The sequence below is a fragment of the Eumetopias jubatus genome, unplaced genomic scaffold (genome assembly GCF_037043125.1).
Source record: "Eumetopias jubatus isolate StellerSeaLion01/CBP00866 unplaced genomic scaffold, mEumJub1_p1.0 scaffold_2, whole genome shotgun sequence".
Lineage (NCBI taxonomy): Eukaryota > Metazoa > Chordata > Mammalia > Carnivora > Otariidae > Eumetopias > Eumetopias jubatus.
The window spans coordinates 36,140,366-36,162,212 of NW_028274808.1; the positions used below are offsets into that span (position 1 = coordinate 36,140,366).

General features: G+C 34.6%; 1 protein-coding gene across 1 annotated transcript in view; it reads left to right on the forward strand.

Annotated features, from left to right (window-relative positions):
* LOC114224818 (disintegrin and metalloproteinase domain-containing protein 5-like) overlaps window positions 1-21,847 on the forward strand; it is a 134,012-nt gene that overhangs the window by 25,349 nt on the left and 86,816 nt on the right. The window contains exons 9-11 of the mRNA XM_088021310.1: window positions 20,395-20,466; window positions 20,654-20,817; window positions 21,586-21,667. Of these exons, the coding sequence (XP_087877436.1) occupies window positions 20,395-20,466; window positions 20,654-20,817; window positions 21,586-21,667 (318 nt within the window). The remainder of the gene's footprint in view (window positions 1-20,394; window positions 20,467-20,653; window positions 20,818-21,585; window positions 21,668-21,847) is intronic.

The following is a 21,847-nucleotide window of genomic DNA, read 5'->3' on the forward strand; positions in this document are numbered from 1 at the left end:
TGCAAATATCTTTTCCATTTGGTAGGTTGTCTTTTGATACTGGTGATGGTTTCCTTCTTATTTTGTTGTGGTCCAAAAATTTATTTTTGCTTTTGTTTCACTTGCCTGGGGAGACATATCTAGAAAAATGTTGCTAGGGTTCATATCCTGGAGATTACTGCCTAAGTTTTTTTTTTTTTTTTTTTTTTTTTTTTTTTTTTAGGAGTTTTGTAGTTGTATGCCTTACATTTAAGTCTTTAATCTTTTTGAGTTTATTTTTGTGTATTTTTATTTATATGTATGGTGTAAGAAGGTTGTCTAGTTTAATTCTTTTGCACATAGCTGTCCAGTTTTCCCAACATTATTGATTGAGGAGACTGCCTTTCCCCCATTGCATATTCTTGTCTTTTGTGTTAAGGATTGATTGGCCATATAATTGTAGGTTTATTTATGGGTTTTCTGTTCTTTTCCCTTGATATATGTGTCTGTTTTTGTACCAGTACCACACTGTTTTAATTACTATAACTTTGTATTACAGCTTGAAATCTGGGATTGTGATACCTTGTTTTTTTTTTTTTCCCTCAAAATTTCTTTGGCTGTTTTGAGTCTTTTGTGGTTCCATACAAATATTAAGATTATTTGTTCTACCTCTGTAAAAAATATTACTGGTATTTTGATAGGGATTGCATTGAATTTGTAGATTGCTTTGGGTAGTATGGACATTTTAACAATATTAATTCTTCCAACCCAAGAGCATGGTATATCTTTCCATTTACTTCTGTTGTCTTCAATTTTTTTCGTCAGTGTATTGTAGTTTTCAGAGTATGCAGGTCTTTCTCTTCTTTGGTTAAATTTATTCTTAGGTAGTTTGTTATTTTTTTCTTCAGGTTTTTATTTAAACACCAATTAGTTAACATACAGTGTAATACAGTGTAATATTAGTTTCAAGTGGAGAAATAGTGATTCATCACTTACATACAACACTCAGTGCCCATCACAACCAGTGCCTCCTTAATACCCATCACCAATTTAACCCATACCCCCCACCTCCCCTCCAGCATCCCTCAGTTTGTTGTCTATAGGTAAGAGTCTGTTTTATGGTTTGCCTCTATTTCCTCCACCCTGTGTTCATTTGTTTTGCTTGTTAAATTGCACATATGAGTGAAATCATATGGTATTTGTCTTACTCTGACTATTTCACTTAGCATAGTACTCTCTAGCTCTATCCACATCATTGCAAATGGCAAGATTTCATTCTTTTTGATGTCTGAGTAATAGTCCAATAGTCTTCTTTATCCATTCATTAGTTGATGGGCATTTGGGCTCTTTCTATAATTTGGCTATTGTTGATAATGCTGGTATAAACATCAGGATGCATGTATCCCTTCAAATCAGTATTTTTGTATCCATTGTATAAATATCTAGTAGTGCTATAGCTGGACTGTTGGGTAGTTCTATTTTTAACTTTTTGGGGAACCTCCATATTGTTTCCCAAGAGTGGCTGCACCACTTTGCATTCCCACCAACAGTGTAAGAGAGTTCCCCTTTCTCTGCATCTTGCCAACATCTGTTGTTTCCTGAGTTGTTCATTTTAGCCATTCTGATGGGTGTGAGGTGGTATCTCATTGTGGTTTTTTTTTTTTTTTTTTAAAGATTTTCTTTATTTATTCATGAGAGAGAGAGGGAGAGAGAGAGAGAGAGAGAAGCAGGCTCCCGAGGAGCAGGAGGCCCGATGTGGGACTCGATCCCAGGACCCTGGGATCATGACCTGAGCCGAAGGCAGATGCTTAACCATCTGAGCCACCCAGGCGCCCTCTCATTGTGGTTTTGATTTGTATTTCCCTGATGATGAGTGATGTTGAGCATCTTTTCATGTGTCCGTTAGCCATCTGAATGTCCTCTTTGGAAGAATATCTATTCATGTCTTCTGCCCATTTTTTCACTGGGTTATTCATTTTTTGGGCGTTGAGTTTGATAAGTTCTTTATAGATTTTGGATACTTACACTTTATCAGATATGTCATTTGCAAATATCTTCTCCCATTCTGGAGGTTGCCTTTTAGTTGTTATTTCCTTCACTGTACAGAACCTTTTTATTTTGATGAAGTACCAATAGTTCATTTTTGCTTTTATTTCCCTTGCTTCTGGAGATGTATCTAGTAAGAAGTTGCTACAGCTGATGTCAAAAAGGTTGCTGCCTGTGTTTTCTCTAGGATTTTGATGGTTTTCTGTTTCAAATTAGGTCTTTCATTCATTTTGAATTTATTTTTGTGTATGGTGTAAAGAAGCGGTCCAGTTTCATTCTTTTGAGTATTGCTGTCCTGTTTTCCCAGCACCACTGTTGAAGAAGCTGTCTTTTTCCTATTAGATACTTTTTCCTGCTTTTTAGAGCTTAGTTGATCATATAGTTGTGGGTCCACTTCTGGGTTTTCTATTCTGTTCCATTGATCTCTCTGTCTATTTTTGTGCCAGTACCATATTGTCTTGATGACTACAGCTTTGTAATATAACTTGAAGTCTGGAATTGTGATGCTTCCAGCTTGCTTTTCTTTTTGAAGATTGCTTTTGCTATTCAGGGTCTTTTGTGGTTCCATACAAATTTTGAGATTGATTGTGCCAGCTCTGTGAAAAATGCTATTGGTGTTTTGATAAGGATTGCATTGAATGTACAGATTGCTTCAGGTACTATAGACATTTTAACAATATTTGTTCTCCCAATCCATGAGCATGGAATGTTTTTCCACTTCATTGTGTCATCTTCAATTTCTTTCATAAGTTTTGTATAGTTTTCAGAGTATAGATCTTTTCCCCCTTTGGGTTTATTCCTAGGTATCTTATGGTTTTTGGTGCAATTGTAAATGGGATTGATTCCTTGATTTCTCTTTCTGCTGCTTCATTATTGGTGTATAGAAATACAACAGATTTCTGTACATTGATTTTGTATCCTGGGACTTTACTGAATTTGCGTATCAGTTCTAGTAATTTTTTGGTGGAATCTTTTGGGTTTTCTACATAGAGTATCATGTCGTCTGCAAACAGTGGAAGTTTTACTTCTTCCTTGCCGATTTGGATGACTTTTATTTCTTTTTGTTGTCTGATTGCTGAGGATAGGACTTCCAATACTTTTTAAATAACAGTGGTGAAAGTGAACATTCCTGCCTTATTCCTGACCACAGAGGAAAAGCTCTCAGTTTTTCATCATTGAAGATGATATTAGCTGTGGGTTTTTTGTATATGGCCTTTATGATCTTGAGGTATGTTCATTATATCCCTACTTTGTTGGTGGTTTTCATCAAGAATGGATGCTCTACTTTGTCAAATGTTTTTTCTGCATCTGTTGAGAGGATCATTTGGTTCTTATTCTTTCTTTTACTAATGTGGTGTATCACATTGATTTGTGAATATTGAACCACACTTGGAGCCCAGGAATAAATTCCACTTGACTATGGTGGTTTTTTTTTTTAATGTACTGTTGGATTCGATTTGCTAGTATTTTGCTGAGAATTTTTGTATCCATGTTCTTCAGGGATATTGTCCTGCAGTTCTCTTTTTCAGTGGAGTCTTTGTCTGATTTTGGAATCAGGGTAATGCTGGCTTCATAGATTGAGCTTGGAAGTTTTCCTTCTACATCTATTGTTTGGAATAGTTTGGAACGAATAGGTATTAACTCTTGTTTATATGTTTGGTAGAATTCCCCTGTGAAGCTCTGGCTCTGGAATTTTTGTTTATTGGGAGATTTTTGGTTACTGATTTGATTTCTTTGCTGGTTATCGGTCTGTTCAAGTTTTCTAATTCTTCCTGTTTCAGTTTTAGTAGTTTATATGTTTCTAGGAATTGATCCATTTCTTCCTAATTTCCTAATTTTTTAGTATATAATTTCTCATAATATTCTCTTATAATTATTTGTATTTCTGTGGTATTGATTGTGATTTCTCCTTTCTCATTTTTATTTTATTTATTTGCATTCTTTATTTTTTTGATAAGGATGGCTAGGAGTTTACCAATTTTATTAATTTTTTCAAAGAACAAGCTTCTGGTTTCATTAATCTGTTCTACTCTTTTTTTGGTTTTTGTATCATTTATTTTTGCTCTAATCTTTAATATTTCCCTTCTTCTGCTGGCTTTAGCCATTATTTTTTGTTCTTTTTCTAGCTCCTTTAAGTGTAAGGTTAGATTGTGTATTTGAGATTTTTCTTGATTTTTGAGGTAGGCCTGTATTGCTATATACTTTTCTCTTAGGACTGCCTTTTCTGCATCCCAAAGGTTTCGGACTGTTGTGTTTCATTTTGTTTGTTTCCGTGTTTTTTTTTTTATTTCTTCTTTAATTTCCTGGTTAACTCATTCATTCTTTAGTAGGATGTTCTTTAACCTCCATATATTTGTGGTCTTTCCTAAGTTTTTCTTATGGTTAATTTCAAGTTTCATAGCACTGTGGTCTGAAAATATGCATGGGATGATCTCCTTCCTTTTTTTTTGTACTTGCTGAGGGCTGAATTTATGTCCCAGTATGTGATCTATTCTGGAGACTGTTCCATGTGCAGTGGAAAAGAATGTGTATTCTGTTGCTTTAGGATGAAATGTTCTGACTATATGGGTTAAGTCCATTTGGTCCATTGTGTCATTCAAAACCTTTGTTTCCTTGTTGATTTTCTGCTTTGATGATCTGTCCATTGGTGCAAGTGGGGTGTTAATGTCCCCTACTATTATTCTATTATTATCAATGAGTTCCCTTATGTTTGTTATTATAGATGTGGGTGCTCCCAAGTTATGGGCATAAATATTTACAATTATTAGTTCTTCTTGTTGGATAGACCCCTTTATTAGGATGTTGTGCCCTTATTCATCTCTTTTTATAGTCTTTGATTTAAGATCTAGTGTCTGATGTAAGTATTGGTACTCTGGGTTTTTTTTTTTTTTTTGACATCCATTTGCATGGTAAATATTTCTCCATCCCCTCACTTTCAATCTACATGTGTCTTTATATCTATAATCAGTCTCTTCTAGGCAGCATATAGATGGATCTTGTTTTTTTTTTAATCCATTCTGACACCCTGTGTCTTTTGATTGCAGCATTTAGTCCATTTAAATTCAGAGTAATTATTGATAAATATGAATTAAGTACCATTTTCTTACTTGTTCTGTCATTGTTTCTGGAGATGCTCTGTTTCTTTCTTGTCTTGGTCACCTTTGGTCTTTGCTTTGCAGTCAAAGAGTCCCCTTTAATATTTCTTGCAGGGCTGGTTTAGTGGTCATGACTCTAGTTTTTGTTTGTCTGGGAAACTCTTTGTCTCTCCTTCTATTCTGAACGACAGCCTTGCTGGATAGAGTATTCTTGGGTGCATATTTTTACCATTCAGCATGTTGAATATGTCAATGCCACTGTCTTCTTGCCTGCTAGGTTTCTGTGGCTAGATCTGCTGCTAACCTTATTTTGTCTTCCCCTGTAAGTTAGTCTTTTGTTTAGGATTTTTTCTTTATCTCTATATTTTGCAGATTTAACTATGCTATGTCTTGGTGTTGGCCTGCATTAGTTGATTTGAATGGGAGCTCTCAGTGCCTACTGGATTTGGATGTCTATTTCCTTCCACAGATTAGGGATGTTTTCAGCTATAATTTCCTCAAATAAGTCTTTTGCCCCCTTTTCCCTCTCTTCTTCTTCTGGGACTCCTATGATATTAATATTATTATGCTTAAGGAGTCACTGAGTTTCCTAAGTCTACCTTCGTGATTCAATACTTTTCTTTCCCTCTTCTTTTCAGCTTCATTATTTTCTTTCTTTTTTTAATTTTTATTTATTTTTATTTTATTTTATTATGTTATGTTAATCACCATACATTACATCATTAGTTTTTGATGTAGTGTTCCATGATTCATTGTTTGTGTATAACACTCAGTGCTCCATTCAGTACGTGCCCTCTTTAATACCCATCACCAGGCTAGCCCATCCCCCCAGTCTCTGCCCTCTAGAACCCTCAGTTTGTTTCTCAGAGTCCATAGTCTTTCATGGTTCATCTCCTCAGCTTCATTATTTTCCATAATTTCATCTTTCATATCACTTATTTGTTCCTCTGCTTCTTCCATCCTTGTGTTCGTTACATCCGATTGGTTTCAAATCTCAGTTATTGCATTTCTCATTTTAGCCTGACTAGTTTTTAGATCTTATATGTCTCCAGTAAGGGACTCCCTGGTGTCTTCTATGCTTTTCTCAAGCCCAGCTGGTATCCTTTTGGTTATTACTTTAAATTCTCCATCAGCCATATTACTTATATCTGTTTTGATTAGATCCCTGATTGTGACCTTCTCTTCTTTCATTTGGGATGAATTCCTCCATCTTGGCATTTTGTCTAGGTCTCTGTCTTTTTCTGTATATTAGGAAATCCTGCTATGTTTCCTGCTTTCAAGAGTAATGGATTTATGAAGAAGAGGTCATATACTGTCCAGGACCTGGTGCTTCAGGAATTGTCTCTGGTGTGTGCTATGTGCACTCTGCTGCTGTGTTTTGGCTGCTTTTTTCTCAGGTCAGTCCTCTGCAGAGTTTCTCCTTGCCTGCAGTGGGGAGTATATGGACCTTATTCAGTGTGTGGCAAGCTTAACTAGGTGTGCTTTGGTCTGCTTGTTAAAAGAGACCTGATGCTTTTTCCACTAGATCTGAAGCTTTGTAGAACCCTATGGTCAGTAGACATGGTGCATGCGGGGTGGTTTGAGCTAGTCTGCAGCGGAAGGTTCTATGCTTCTATGCTCTCCCACTGTGTTGGTGTTCTCAAGCACACTTTCCCAAGAAAAGCAGTACCTGCAGAGTGCAGGGGGCAGGGCTGTTGTTGCCATTTTAGGCCACCACTGTTGGTGTTGTGCTACTTACTGAAGTTAGTTTATGCTGAGGGGCAGGGGAGGGAAATGACACCAGCTCTTTGTCCCCAGAGAGGGGAATTCATCCTTGCTGCTGTCTGGGAAGCCCTCCCAGAATAGTGAACATTCTCCCATTGTGTGTCCTAGGTGTCCCTCAGATCGCTGCCTTCACACTGTCTGTGTTTGGGCTACTTGCCTGCATAGTAACATAGTACACCTTGGGCTCTATCCCAGGCAGGCTGGTTGAGCTTTAAAACTCCAAACATTAGGGATCTGGCATGGTGGTGACTGGCACTGGTCCTCTGCAGGAAGATCTCGCCATGCTGGGACTGATACAGGTTTGATCCAGAAGGGCAGTTGCACCAAAGCACAGGAGCATGGAGTTTGGAATAAAGCATATTGGAATAAAGAGCCAGTGTCCAGGTTAGCTGCCATCAGCAGGTGTTTCTGCAGCTATGGTGAGGGATGGGGAGGGAAATGGCACCCACTTGCTCTTTTGTCCCCAGAGGGGCAATGCCACTTCCCCCAGATGCACTCCAAGAAGAGGGAACCATCTCTCCCAGTGTGTCCCAGGGCATCCTTAGATCACTCTGTATGTCCCCAGGCAATCTGCGTTCCTTCTCCGTAGTAGCACTGCAACACCCTCAGGGCTCCACACTGGCCATGCTGTGGACCTCTAAAACCTTTATCTTTGAGCACCGCTGGTTGTAAAAACACAAAAATCAGCCCCTCTTGTTGTCCCTTTCAGTGACTTTGGGGAAGTGTTTTCTTTCTGTTGTCCCGTGCCCTCCTCTCTCTCTCTCTATTTCTATCTCACCTCTCTCAGTAACCAGGGCTCCCTTCCACAGCACCTGCAATCCATTTTCCCCCCAAACCACATCTCTGCACCCCCTACCTTCAGCGATGTGGCCTCTTCTCTCCCTCTAGTTGTGCAGTTTGTTCTGTCAGTGCTCAGATCAATTTCTTGGTGCTGAGTTGTGCAGTTTGTTCTGTCAGTGCTCAAATCAATATCAAATGATTTGATATTTATCTAGCTGTGTTCGAGGGAGGAGGCAAGCCTAGAGTCCTCCTACTACTCCACCATCTTAGCCACCCACCCACTTGTATTTTGTTATTTTTGATGCAATTGTACGTGGGATTTTTTTTTACATTTTTCCTCTGCTACTTCATTATGAGTGTATAGAAATGCAGCAGATTTTTGTATATTAATTTTGTACCTTGCTGCTTTGCTGAATTCACTTATTAATACTATTAGTTTGGGTTTTCTGTAGAGACTCTCATGTCCTCTGCAAATAGTGAGAGTTTTACTTCTCACTTATCAGTTTGGATGCCTTTTATTTCTTTTTCTTGTCCAATTGCTATGGCTAGGACTTCCAGTACTATGTTGATTAAAAGTGGCAAGAGTAGACATCCTTGTCTTGTCTCTGATGTTAGAAAAGCTTTCAGTTTTTTGCCATTGAGTCTGATATTAGCTGTGAAATTTTTCATGTATGGCCTTTATTATGTTGAGGTATGTTCCGCCTAATCCCACTTTATTGAGTTTTTATCATCAACAGATGTTGAATTTTGTCAAATATTTTTCCTGCATCTATTGAGATATTATATGATTTTTATCTTGCACTTTGTTAATGTAGTGTATCATGCTGATTGATTTGATTTGTGGATCAACCATCCTTGTATCATGGAATAAATCCCATTTGATTATGGTGAGCAATCCTTTTAATGTACTGTTGAATTCAATTTGCTAATACTTGTTGAAGATTTTTGCATTTATGTTCGTCAGGGATTTGACCTGTAGTTTCCTATTTTTCTAATGTTTTTGTCTGGTTTTGATATTAGTGTAATATCAGCCTTGATGAATGAATTTGGAAGCATCCCTTGTCTCCTAGTTTTGGAATAGTTTGAGAAGGAAAGGTATTAAATCTTTCAATATTTGGTAGTATTCACCTGTGAAGCCATCTGGTCTTGGACTTTTGTCTGTTGGGAGTTTTTTGATTATCACTTCAATTTCATCACTAGCAATTGGTTTATTCAGATTCTGTATTCCTATTTCAGTATCAGAAGATTTTATTTCTAGTTATTTATCCATTTTTTCGAGGTTGTCAAATTTGTTGGTGCATAATTTTGTTGTCTCTTATTATGCTTGTATTTATGTGGCGTAAGTTATTTCTCTTTTTCTTCATGAGTTTGGCTAAAGGTTTATCAATTTTGTTTATGTTTCAAGCTTTTAGTTTCACTGAGCTTTTCTTTTTCATATTGTAAGTCTTTATTTCATATATTTATATTCTGATCTTTATTATTTTGTTACTTCATCTAACTTTGGGCTTTGTTCTTCTTTTTGTAGTTCCTTTCGGTTTAAGGTTAGATTGTTTATTTGAGATTTTTTTTTTTGCATCTTTAGGTATGACTGCATCACTATAAACTTCATTCTTTGCTCTGACTGTACATGAAATATTTTGAATCATTGTATTTCCATTTTCATTTGTCTCCAGGTATTTTTTAAAATTTCCTCTTTGATTTCTTCATTGACACATTTGTTGCTTAAAAGCAAGTTATTAAGCCTCTATGCATTTGTGTTTTTCTATTTTTTTCTTGTAATTGCTTTCTACTTTTATGCCTTTGTGATCATAAATGATGCTTTATATGACTTCAGTCTTCTTAAGTTTATTAAGACTTGTTTTATGCCCTAATGTGATTTATCCTGGAGAATGTTCCATGTACACTTGGAAAGAATGTGTATTTTGCTGTTTTGGGATGAAATGTTCTGTATATATCTGTTAAGTTCTATGTGTTATAAGTTACATGGTCAAATGTGTCATTTTCTGTTTGACCTTATTGATTTTCTGTCTGGATGGTCTATCCATTGATGTAAGTGGGTGTTCAAGTCTCCTATTACTATTGTATTACTCTCAATTTCTCCCCTTATGTCTGTTAATATTTGCTTTATATATTTTTATTATTATGTTCAATTAGCCCACATCTAGTACATCATTAATTTTTGATGTAGTGTTCAATGATTCATATATTTAGGTATTCCTATGTTTGATGCATAGATTTTTTTACAATTGCTATATCCTTTTGTTGGATTGATCCCTTTATTACTAAGTAACACCCTTCATTTTGTCTTGTTACAGTCTTTGAATGTCATTTTGTTTGATATATGTATTGTCACCCCAGCTTTTTTCTCACTTCCATTTGCATGGAATATCTTTTCCGTCCTTTTTTCAGTCTGCATGTATCTTTAGGTCTAATATGTGTCTCTTCCAAGCAGCCTATAGATGGATCTTGTTTTTTAAATCCATTCAGTCGCCCTATGTCTTTTGATTGGAGCAGTTAGATCATTTTCATTTAAGTAATTATTGTTAGTATGTTCTCATTGCCATTTTGTTAATTGTTTTATGGTTGTTTTTGTAGTTCTTCTCTGTTCTTTTCTTTTTCTCTTGCTCTCTTGTGATTTATGTCTTTCTTTAGTGTTATTATGTGGATTCCTTTCTCTTTATTTTTTTGTATATCTATTATAGATATTTGATTTGTGGCTACCATTAGGTTCATATATAGCATCTTATGAATATAGCAGTCTACATTAAGTTGATGGCTGCTTAAGTTCAAATACATTCTAAAAGCACTACATTTTTACTACCTGTTCCACGTTTTGTGTATATGATATATTTGACATTTGTGTGTGTGTGTGTGTGTGTGTGAAGTCTCTTAATTTTTGGATACACTTGATTTTACTACTTTGTCTATTAACCTTTATGCTGTTTTTTTAAGTGATTGTTCTACTACTTTTACCATATGTTTGCTTTTACTTGTGAAGTACTTTTCTTTCATAATGTTCTAGCTTCTAGTTATGGCCTTTTCTTTTCCACTTGAAGTCCTTTTAACATTTCTTGTAAGGGTAATTTATTGGTGATGACTATTTTAACTTTTGTTTGTGTGGGAAATTCCTGGTCTCTTCCTCAATTCTGAATGATAATCTTGCCAGGTAGAGTATTCTTGGTTGTCGGTTTTCTTCAGCACTTTGAATATATCATACCACTCTCTTCTGGCTACAAAGTTACTGCTGAAAAATCAGCTGATAGCTTTATGAGGTATCCCTTCTATGTAACTAGTTGCTTTTCTCTTGCTGCTTTTAAGATTCTGTTTTTATCTTTAATCTTTGAAATTTTAGTTATTTCTAAGCCCCATATTGTTTGGGGCTCTCTTTAATTCCTGGAAATGTTTCTTCCCCAAGTTAGGGAAGTTTTCACCTATTATATCTTTAAATAAGAGCTCTGTCCCCGTTTTCCTCTTTTCCACCTGTGATCCTTATAATGCAAATGTTAGTGCACTTAATGTCATCCCAAAATGTCCCTTAACTTACACTCATTTTTGAAAATTCTTACTTTTTACTGTTCAGCTTCATTGCTTTCCATTATCTTGTCTTCCAGATTGCTGATCCCTTCTGCATCCTCTAATCTTCTGTTGATTTCCTCTAGTGTATTTTTCATTTCAGTATTGTATTCTCCGATTGATTCTTTCTTATATTTTCTGTCTTTTTGCTGAATCATCCTCTTGTTTCAAATCCAGTGAGTACTTATGACCATGATTTTGAACTTTTTATCATGTAATTTGCTTTATCCATTTGCCGTTTCACTGAAGTGTTTTTTTATTGTTTTTTTTTTTCGAGCACAGTCCTCTGTCTCCTCATGTTAGTTTATTTTGTGTGAATTAGGCAAAATAGCTACCTCTCCCAGTCTTGAAGGAGTGGCCTTGTATGGGAATGTCCCCTGTATGGACTGCATGTGCCTAGCAGGTTTGGCTGCATTTCTGGAGCTGTAGCGTGTATGGCTCATGGGGTCTTGCTACTCTGCACTGGGGCCACCCTGGCAGGATAGCTGGAACTGTTGGGGGCATGACCAGGAGGTCTCACAGTGCTTTCTATAGTTTTTTGAGGTGCAAAATTATGTTATTTATTTGAGCTTTTTCAGTATTTTTGATGTATTGCATTTATAGATGTAATTATACTTCTGTCTTAGAACTGCATTCACTATATCCCATAAATTTTGGTATATTGTGTTTCCATTTTTGTTTGTCTCAGGTTGCTTTTTACCCTCTTTATTTTTTTCTTTGATCCATTGATCGTTCAGGAGTGTTGTTTAATTTTCATGCGTTTATGAGTTTTACAGTTTTCTTCCTGTTTGATTTTAAGTTTCATACTACTCGGGCTGAGAAAGTTTTTTGGTATGATTTCAATTTTCTTGAACTTGTTGAGGCTTATTTTGTGACCTAACATACGATCTATCTTAGAGAATGTTCAATTTCTGTTTGAGAAGAATGTATATTTTGCTGCTGTCAGAAAGAATGTGTTGTACATAGCTATTAGGTAAGTTTGGCCTATAGTGTTCAAATCTGAATTTCCTTATTGATTCTATGTGTGGATGATTTACCCATTGTTGAGAATAGGATATTAAAGTCCCCAATTATTATTGTATTGCTGTTTACTTCTTCTTTTAGTTCTTTTAGTATATGTTTTATATATTAAGTACTCCAATGTTTGGTGCATAAATATTTATAATTGTTCTATCTTGTTGATAGATTGCCTCCTTTGTCATTATATGATGAACTTCTTTGTCTATTTTTACCATTTTTAGTTTAAATTATATTTTGTCTGATATAAATGTTGATGACCCTGTTTGTGTTTTTTGTTACCACTAACTTCAAATTTCTTTTTCTATCTCTTCAGTAAGTCTGTGTTTTTAAACCTAAAGCAAGTTTCTTGCAGGCAACATATCACTGGATCTTTTAAAAACATCCATTCAACCATTCTATTTCTTTTGATTAGAGAACTTAATCCATTTACATTTAAAGTAATTATTGTTAGGTAAGGACTTACTATTGCCTGTTTATTAATTGCATTCTAGCTATTTTGTGGATACACTGTTACTTATTTCTTATCCTCCTATCTTCTTTTGTGATTTGATGACTTTTGATATCAGTATACTTTGACCTCTTTGTCATGTTCTTTTGTGTGACTACTACATGTTTTTTCCCTTGTGGTTACCATGAAGCTTACATAAAGTATGTTAAAATTTTAATACCCTATTTTAAACTGATAACAGCTTGATTTTGATAGCATTCCTAAACTTTACATTTTTACTTCTCCCCTTCTAAGTTTAGGTTGTTGATGTTACATTTTACAATTTTTTAAATAAGATTTATTTATTTATTTGATGGGGGGAGAATGAACAAGGGAGGGGCAGAGGGAGAGGAGAGGGAATCTCAAGCAGACTCTGGCTGAGTGCGGAGCCTGACATGGGGCTCAATCCCATGACCCATGAGATCACGACCTGAGCCAAAACCAAGAGTCAGATGCTTAACCAACTGTGCCACTCAGGCCCCCCCCTTTACACATTTTTAATGCTGTGTATCCTATAACAGAGTATTTTGGTTATGGTTATACTTAATATGTTTGTTTTTTAATTTTTAAACTAAAGTTGTTAGTGATTACATACCACCCTTGCCATATTAGAGAATCTGACTTTAAGGATATGTTTATCATTACCGGATACTTTTATACTGCCTTCATATGTTTTAATGATGCTAATTAGTGTTTTTTCAATTCCACTCAAAGAACTCTTTACCATTTCTTGTATGTCAGGTTTTGTTGTGATGAATTCCCTGTTTTTGCTTGTTTAGGAAAGTCTTTATCACTCCTTCATTTCTAAAGGACAGCTTGTCCAGTCATAGTATTGGTTGACGGTTTTTTTCCTTTCAATATTTTGATTATATCATTTCATTCTCTCCTGACCTGCAAAGTTTCTGTTGAATTATCTGCTATAGTCTTACAGGGCTTCTTTTTTATGTGACTTATTGCTTTTATACTGCTGCTTTCAAAATTATTTCTTTGTGACTTTTTTTTTTTAGTGTTCAATGATTCATTATTTGCGTATAACACCCATTGCTCATTACAACACGTGCCCTCCTTAATACCCATCACTGGCCTGCCCCATCCCCCACCCCCCTCCCCTGTGAAACCCTCAGATTGTTTCCCAGAGTCCATAGTCTCTCGTGGTTCATCTCCCCCTCTGATTTCCACCCCTTCAGTTTTCCCTTCCTTCCCCTAATGTCCTCTGTGCTATTCCTTATGTTCCATATATGAGTGAAACCATATGATAATTGTCTTTTCTCTATTTGACTTATTTCATTTAGCATAATCCCCTCCAGTTCCATCCATGTCAGTGCCAATGGTGGGTATTCATCCTTTCTGATGGCTGAGTAATATTCCATTGTATATATGAACCACATCTTCTTTATCCATTCATCTGTTGAAGGGCATCTCGCTCCTTCCACAGGTTGGCTATTGTGGATATGACTTTCGACAATTTAATTATAATGTGTCTGGGGGTAACTCTATTTTGATTCAAACATTTTTGCATCTTTTAGGCCTCATAGATCTGGATGTCCATTTTCCCAGGTTTGGGAAGTTCTCAGCCATTATTGCTTTAAATATATTTTCTGCCCCCTTTTCTTTTTTTTCTCATTCTGGTTTCCTATATGGCAGATATTGTGTGTGTGTGTTTTTTTTTTAACTTTTCCCATAAGTCTTGTAGACTTTCTTCATTTTTCTTCATTCTTTGTTTTTTCACTCATCTGGATAATTTAAAATTCCCTATTTTGTAGATCACTGATTCTTTATTCTGCATGGTCAAGTCTGCTCTTGAAGTTCTCTATTGAATTCTTCAGTTCAGTCATTGTATTTTTCAGGTCTAAGATGTCTTTTTTTTATGGTTTCTATTTGTTGAACTCTTCATTTTGTTCATGCATTGTTTGTATGTTCTTGTGGTTCACTAAGTTTCTTTAAGGTGATTACTCTAAATTCTCTTATGGTTTATAGATCTTTATATCATTGTGGTCAGTTATTAGAGCTTTATTAGTTTCCTTTGGTGCTATCATGTTTTTCCAAATTCTCATGATCCTCGATTCCTTATGTCAATATCTTCCCATTTGAGTAAGTGTTTTTTTTCCCCAGACATTAAAGGTTTGCTTTGGCATAGATAGTCATTTGCTGTTTGGCTTAATTGAGCTCTGGGTGTATCAGCTGGTAACATCCTTGGGCAGGTGGTGTTTGCTATCAATGTCTATTTTTGGGTGAGGGTACTGACTGAGCTTTGTGGTTGAGGGTAGGTGCTGCTGGCTGAGAACAGTTGTGTAGGAATGCTGGCTTAGTTCCTTGCCCAAACGAAGCTGTAGGATAGGTTCTGCAGTTGCCTGGATTCTCTAATCAGACTTCCTAGTCTTCAGGACTGGATATATACTTAGTATTAGGCAGGGTTATGAATTAGATTCTTGTCCTGGTGTGGTAGCTGAATAAGCTTCATGGCTTCTACAGCTCATGTTTGTGGACCCAAGTTAGGCAGCACTATGTCCTGGCCAGATGGGGCTACTAGTTTTGCTCTACAGATGTGGAAGGCTGAAGGCTATGTTCTTCATTTAAGTGCTGTTGTAAGCAAGGCTATGTAGCATCCTGTGTGCCCTGGTAGGTTCCTGGTTGGGTGGGATGAAGGCTGTATTCAGCAGTGAGCTGGGATATGAATTAGTTTCCACATGTGGTAGTGCCCCAATACAGAACACAATTGTTTTCTGTCTCTTGTTTGGGAATCAAATTAGGCAGAACTATGTGCCAAATTCCCTGGCCTGACAGGCCACCATTCTAGCTATGCAGATAGGTAAGACCACCGGGTGGGCTCTCTGCTCAAGAGTTGCTCTAATTGGAGTCGCAAGATGGGATACACAGATTTCTGGAGCTCCAATTAAGTTTCCTTCTCAGATGGGCTGGCAACTGTATTCACCTTTATGGAGCTTGGTAAATTAGTTTCATGCCCAGTTTTGGCTGCAGAACAAGCCCTTGACTAGAATGCTCTTTCCTGTGGATCCAGTCAGACAGAATTGCAACCTCAGCTTCCTGACCAGTAAGGACCATCATCTCGGTTCTGTAGATGCAGAGGCACTTGCCGGTGTCTCTGTTCAAGTGCCGCCAACTGGGCCTGCAGGGTGGGCTACCAAGATTTCTGGGAAATCTAGTTAGGGTTTCTTTGTTGGCAGGGTTGGATGGAAGCTGTATTCAGTGATTGGCAGGGCTACAGATTAGCTTCACTCTCTGGGAATATTATGTATTCAACATTAGATATTAAATATATAAATAATATATTTGATATTATTGAACTAATGTTTCTTGCACATGATAATGGTGTAGTGGGCAAACAGGTGAAAATCCTTATTCTTAGGAACTACATGTGAAGTGTTTGCTACTTAATCTTAAATAGTCCATAAAAATGAACATTGTATGCCCAGATCTACTTCCATAGACAGATAAAGATATATATAAAGAAATGTGTCTAACATTAATAGTAGATTAATCTAATTGAAGGATATTGGGGTAGTCTTTGAATTTTAAATTTTCTGTGGGTTGAATTTTTTCATCATAAAAAGTAAGTGGTATTTACCAAAATTATCGACTCCTTAATGTAATTGTATGTAAATTATACCTCAATAAAGTCGATCTAAATTTTTGGAGTATAGTAACAAAAAATAGGTATTTCAAAAAAATTATTTACACAGACTTTAGCTCAGTAAAAAAGAAAGAGAAATACACTGTTGCCTCTAATCACTTGGCAGAGTGTGGTGTTGCCTCATTTACATAATCATAATCATAAATTCCTAGTAAGAGTTATTACGCATTTTGAAATAAACACTTGAATCCTGATAAGTCCTAGAAATTTTTTATTGTCACCTCACCAGAGGTCTTCTTGTGTAGGTGGGTCCGGTGGATAAAAATGGCGAAACTTGTTTTACAACATTTAAACATATCTGAATATACAATCTCAAATGCATAACTTTGAAATCAGCCCCCAAATATTCTCATATAACATAACAAAAGTCAAAAGGAAATACCACAAGGACATGAATAAGGAAACAGAAACATTATAGATCAGCTTCATTGATTATAATAATGTGAGTGGATTAAATATCCCTTTTAAAGTGCAAAGATTCTCAGATTCTATGACATTTGTGAGACAGCTTAAACAAAATGGCAGTGTTAAGTATAAAACATTTTTTAAAAAACCATCAAAAATATGCTAGGATTGTCAGTCAAAAAGATGATCAAGATGGCATTACCAGCAGATAAAGTAAAATTCAGGATACAAAGCCTAAAGTAGAAGAATGAGCATATTTATGTTGAAAGACACAATTCAAGTTAAAGATCCATTTCTAATAATGAACACTTAGTTAACAAGTGAGTTATGAAGAAACTATAAAAACAAAATCTCTGGATATATTCAGAAGAAAGTAACAAAACCCAAAACTATAGTGGAGCACATTAAAGCATTTTTCTTAGCCTTTAACATATGGAAAAAAATGTTAACATATAAATATCAAATTATTTATTAGCCAGCTGCCGGCTTTACTAAACACTTATTTACCTTTGTATCTTCTGAATGGGTGCCACATATATTCAAATATCTAAAGATGTCTGTAGAAAATAGATGCATCAGTAGTCATTTCTAGGTCACAAAGAAGACAACAATAATTTTGTAAAAGTAAAAACCAATATGCCAAAACTATCATAATATACTAAAACAATAAGGAATAAAAAGAGATAAGGAAAAATAATAGAATGAAAAGTTTTAAATACTACCATGAATAACTTTTACAATGTGGAAACACAAAACTATAATTATAAGCTGTTTAGAAATTAATGAATTCTATACAATAATTAAAAAACTTGGAGCATAATTATTAATCACAGCAGGCTAGGTTGCACTATGATAAAAAGATCTTTTTTAAAAGTATTTATTACCTTTGTTTTTAATTTAACTTAGTTGAAAATGTACATAATTTAGTAATAGTTATTTAAAAATTGGATTGAAAATTAAAAAAATCAGCTGTAATGAACCAATACAAGCCTGCTATATCATACTACTGGATCACTATAATGTCTCCTTTTCCATTCCTGATTTTGGTAATTAATGTGGTCCTTTTCTTTTTCTTTGCATTTTTAAAAATTATTTAGATTTGGTTAGTTAACATACAGTGCAATATTGGTTTCTAGAGTAGAATTCAGTAATTCATCATTTACGTGTAACACCCAGCACTCATCACAAGTGCCCTGTTTAATACCCATCATCCATCTAGCACATCCTCCACCCACCCTCTCCATCAACCCTCAGTTTTTTCTCTATCATTTGTTTTTTTTTTTTTTTTCCTAGAGAGAGAACATGAGAGGCAGCACGAGCTGGGGGAGGGTCAGAGGGAGAAGAAGCAGATGAGCAGGGAACCTGATGCGCGGTCAATCCCATAACCCTGGGGTCATGAACTGAGCTGAAGGCAGACAATTAACCAACTGAGCTACCCAGGTGCCCCTTGTTCTCTATTATTAAGAGTCACTTATGTATTGTTTCCCTCTTTCCTTTTTTTTCTTTTCCCCCTTCCCATATGTTCATCTGTTTTCTTTCTTAAATTCCACATATGAGTCAGATCATATGGTATTCATTTTCTCTGACTGACTTATTTCACTTAGCATAAATACACTCTAGCTCTAAAATACAGATTTGAAGGGGCACCTGCTCCCCAATGTTTATAGCAGCATTATCAGCAATAGCCAAACTATGGAAAGAGCCCAAATGTCTGTCAACTGATAAATGGACATCCAAAACATGTGGTATATGTATTCCATGGAATATTATTCAGACATCCAAAATAAAAAAACAAAATCTTAATGGCTAAATACTGTTTATTTTTTGTTCATGTGACGTCAGCCATAGATCTGGGTGACTCTCCAGGCAGCTGTCTTCCATGTGTTGACTCAGCATTTCAAATGCTTAGAATTTTTGGTATTTCTATATTGATAGGTTTTTGCCCCCAGATTCCAAGCCAATAGAAGAGCAGACTAGATAGACATGAGCCACAGTAGAGAAATACTTTCTCTCAGAAGTGACATTTATCACTGTCCTCATTTCATTGTCCAAAGTGAATACACTGGCCATGCTTATATTCAAAAAGGAAGGGCTCCTGAACTAGAATAGAGCTGAATATTGCTAAATAGGGAGAATGCCTACCACAAAGAATAGTATAAAAACTAAGTTCTAAAACTGTAAAACAAGATGAATATGAGAACAGGCAACAATTAATAAGGCATAAGTTGATAAACAGAAACATTAAGTAAATTTAAAAGCTGGTTGTTGAAAAGAAAAATGTGTAGAAAGTATAATTAAGCAAAAAGAACAAAAACATGTTATGATGTTAGAAAAGATTAACATGGTATAGCTGTGACCTTGGAGAAGATTAAAACAAGCAAATTTAAAGAATTCTCCAAAGGAGATAAGAATTTAAGTCAAATCATCATGTTGTATACCTTAAACTTACACAATGTTATATATAAATTATATCACAGAAAGCTGAAAAAAAAGAATTTTAATAGATCCAGTTGCCTGTGTTAGGTATAGATAGTTTTAAAGGAAAGTTTTTAAGTGTTTTGGAAGACATAATTCATATACTAATACGATTTTAGAGTGTAGGAAAAAAATGCAACTTAATTCTAAGTAGTGCTCTAATATTTACTAAGCAACATTCATTTGCTCAATTATGACAAAGTGTGTGCACGTATACAAACACATGAGCAATGAGTCCATATTAAAGCTATAAACTCCTAAACAAAATATTATATTAATTTTGATAGTATATTAATAGAATGTAATGTTTTAATCAAGGAATATGATGGTTTAGTGTTAAGTAATGTATTAATGAAATGTATTGCATCAATAGGTCAAAAGACAAAAGCCATTGTCAATCACTATCAAAATGGCTATTGATAAAAATTCAACTCCCATTTTTTATAAAAATTTTAGTAAATAAGTAAGTAAGAAGATTTACAGTTTTTTCTCAACATGATATAGAATACTCATCTTAAACTGAACAACATTTAATGATGAAATATTTGAGGTTTTCTAGTGAAAAATCCAGAGCAAAACTCACATACCTGATGTCATCCTTGTTGTTTCAGTTGTCTTGGCATTTTAAAGCAGTTAGACATAGAAAGAGCTTATTGGAATAAAGAAAAAATTAGAACATTAGTTACATGGTGATGTGAAAGAATATACCAAAGCAGTATCCAGAGTCATTTTAAGAGTGAACCTCTTGTTAAGGATTTCCCCCCTCATTGTGCTTATATGTTTTGGTTTGTGATTATATGTTGTTATTTTAGAAATAAGTGCATTTTAAAATACCACATTAAAAAATTTATGATTAAATTTTTATAAACAATAAGTAATGCCATAAGTTGAGTGCATTAAACATTAAAATCGTGTTATTAAATATTTTTATTTACTTCTTATATACATCAAGTTAAAAAATTGCATTTATTCATTAATTTTTATAAATCATTATTTATACATCATTATTGATTTCCTGAATTTCACCTGGAATGTAGCCCTATGGCTACTTTAGAATACAGCACATTGTACGTGTAATGGGTATGTAATATATTCTTGATGGCATCCACTAGTTTCTAAAAATAATTTATCTTTTTCAGTTTGATTACATGGGCTCTGATATAAAGGCTGTAACACAGAAGGTTATTCAGATAATTGGCTTTGTTAACACCGTAAGTTTTTAAAAACTATTTTGTATATATATTTTGTAAAAGTATAGGTAATATGTATTGATGTGTATAGCATTTTGCTGTGCTGTTAAAATTCTCATAATCAAAATACTGAATTAAATATATGCGTTTTTATGGAAGTTTAATATAATGTTCAAATTTATTTAAAACTTATTATTATGTTTTTTAGATGTTTTCCCAGTTAAAACTGACAGTTGTAATATCTTCCATAGAAATCTGGTCAAATAAAAACAAAATTTCTACTACAGGGAATCCTAATAATATATTATCTAGATTTTTAGAATGGAAATACAAACATATCTTCCGACCTCATCAGGTTGCATACTTATTTGCGTGAGTACAGTATTCCATATTTATGTAGCATTAAAGGAATAACCCAAGATGATTTCATATGTTAATTATGAAAAATAAGCATTTAACAAATAAATACTGTGTTCTATAAATTTGATAGACACCACGGGATGGGAAAAACATGTAAGTTAAAAGTCCTTGTCCTCAAGGAGCTAATGTTGGTCGATACTTAAAAACTTTTATCAACTGACATGAAATTACCTGATATAAGTAAAATTACATAAAAGTACTGAAATAACTAAGGAGATTAATTATGAGTGATATAATTTTTTTGATGTCCTTTGGCTTATAAAGTTATACTACTTGCTTCCTCTACATTCTTGTCCTTCATCTGATTTTTTAATAACATGAATATATTGAAATGTTACATGATCTAGAATCTCATGCACAGAAAAATCTATTCATCTTTAATGAACAAGTGAATAAAGGGATCACAGAAAATTTAATTTTTAGGGCTATAAATGTACAGGGAACCAGAATAAAAACTATAAACATTAGTGCAATAGCCTTTTGCATGAATTATTAGACCTTATCCTTATTATACTTCCAGATGTTTATTAAATTTAAAACTTATAAAATATTGAAATAGTCTTAACATTGGTGGTTTGAGAAAAATGTATTTAAATAGTTTAATTCAGAGTAGCATAAGGCTTAGGACAGTAATTGTTTAATAATGTTCATTGCTATGAATATGATTGTCATTAATTATATCACTCATGTGCAATTCTGAGGAAAATTATTATTTTTTAGCTTCAAGAAATATCCTAGTTTTTTAGGAGCCACATTTCCTGGAAAAATATGTAATAAAAATTTGGCTGTAGGAGTCGTTCTGGTATGTAATTGTTTTCCAGTTCCTCATTATTTTCATGTTTTAAAATTTCCTAAATATTGTAGAGCATGAATAAATATATTACTTAGTCTACTCATCCTTTAATAGTTTTTCATATTACTAATTTGGAGCATAAATATTAAACTGTATGTAATTGCTTTTAAGAATAGAACATTTAGGGGC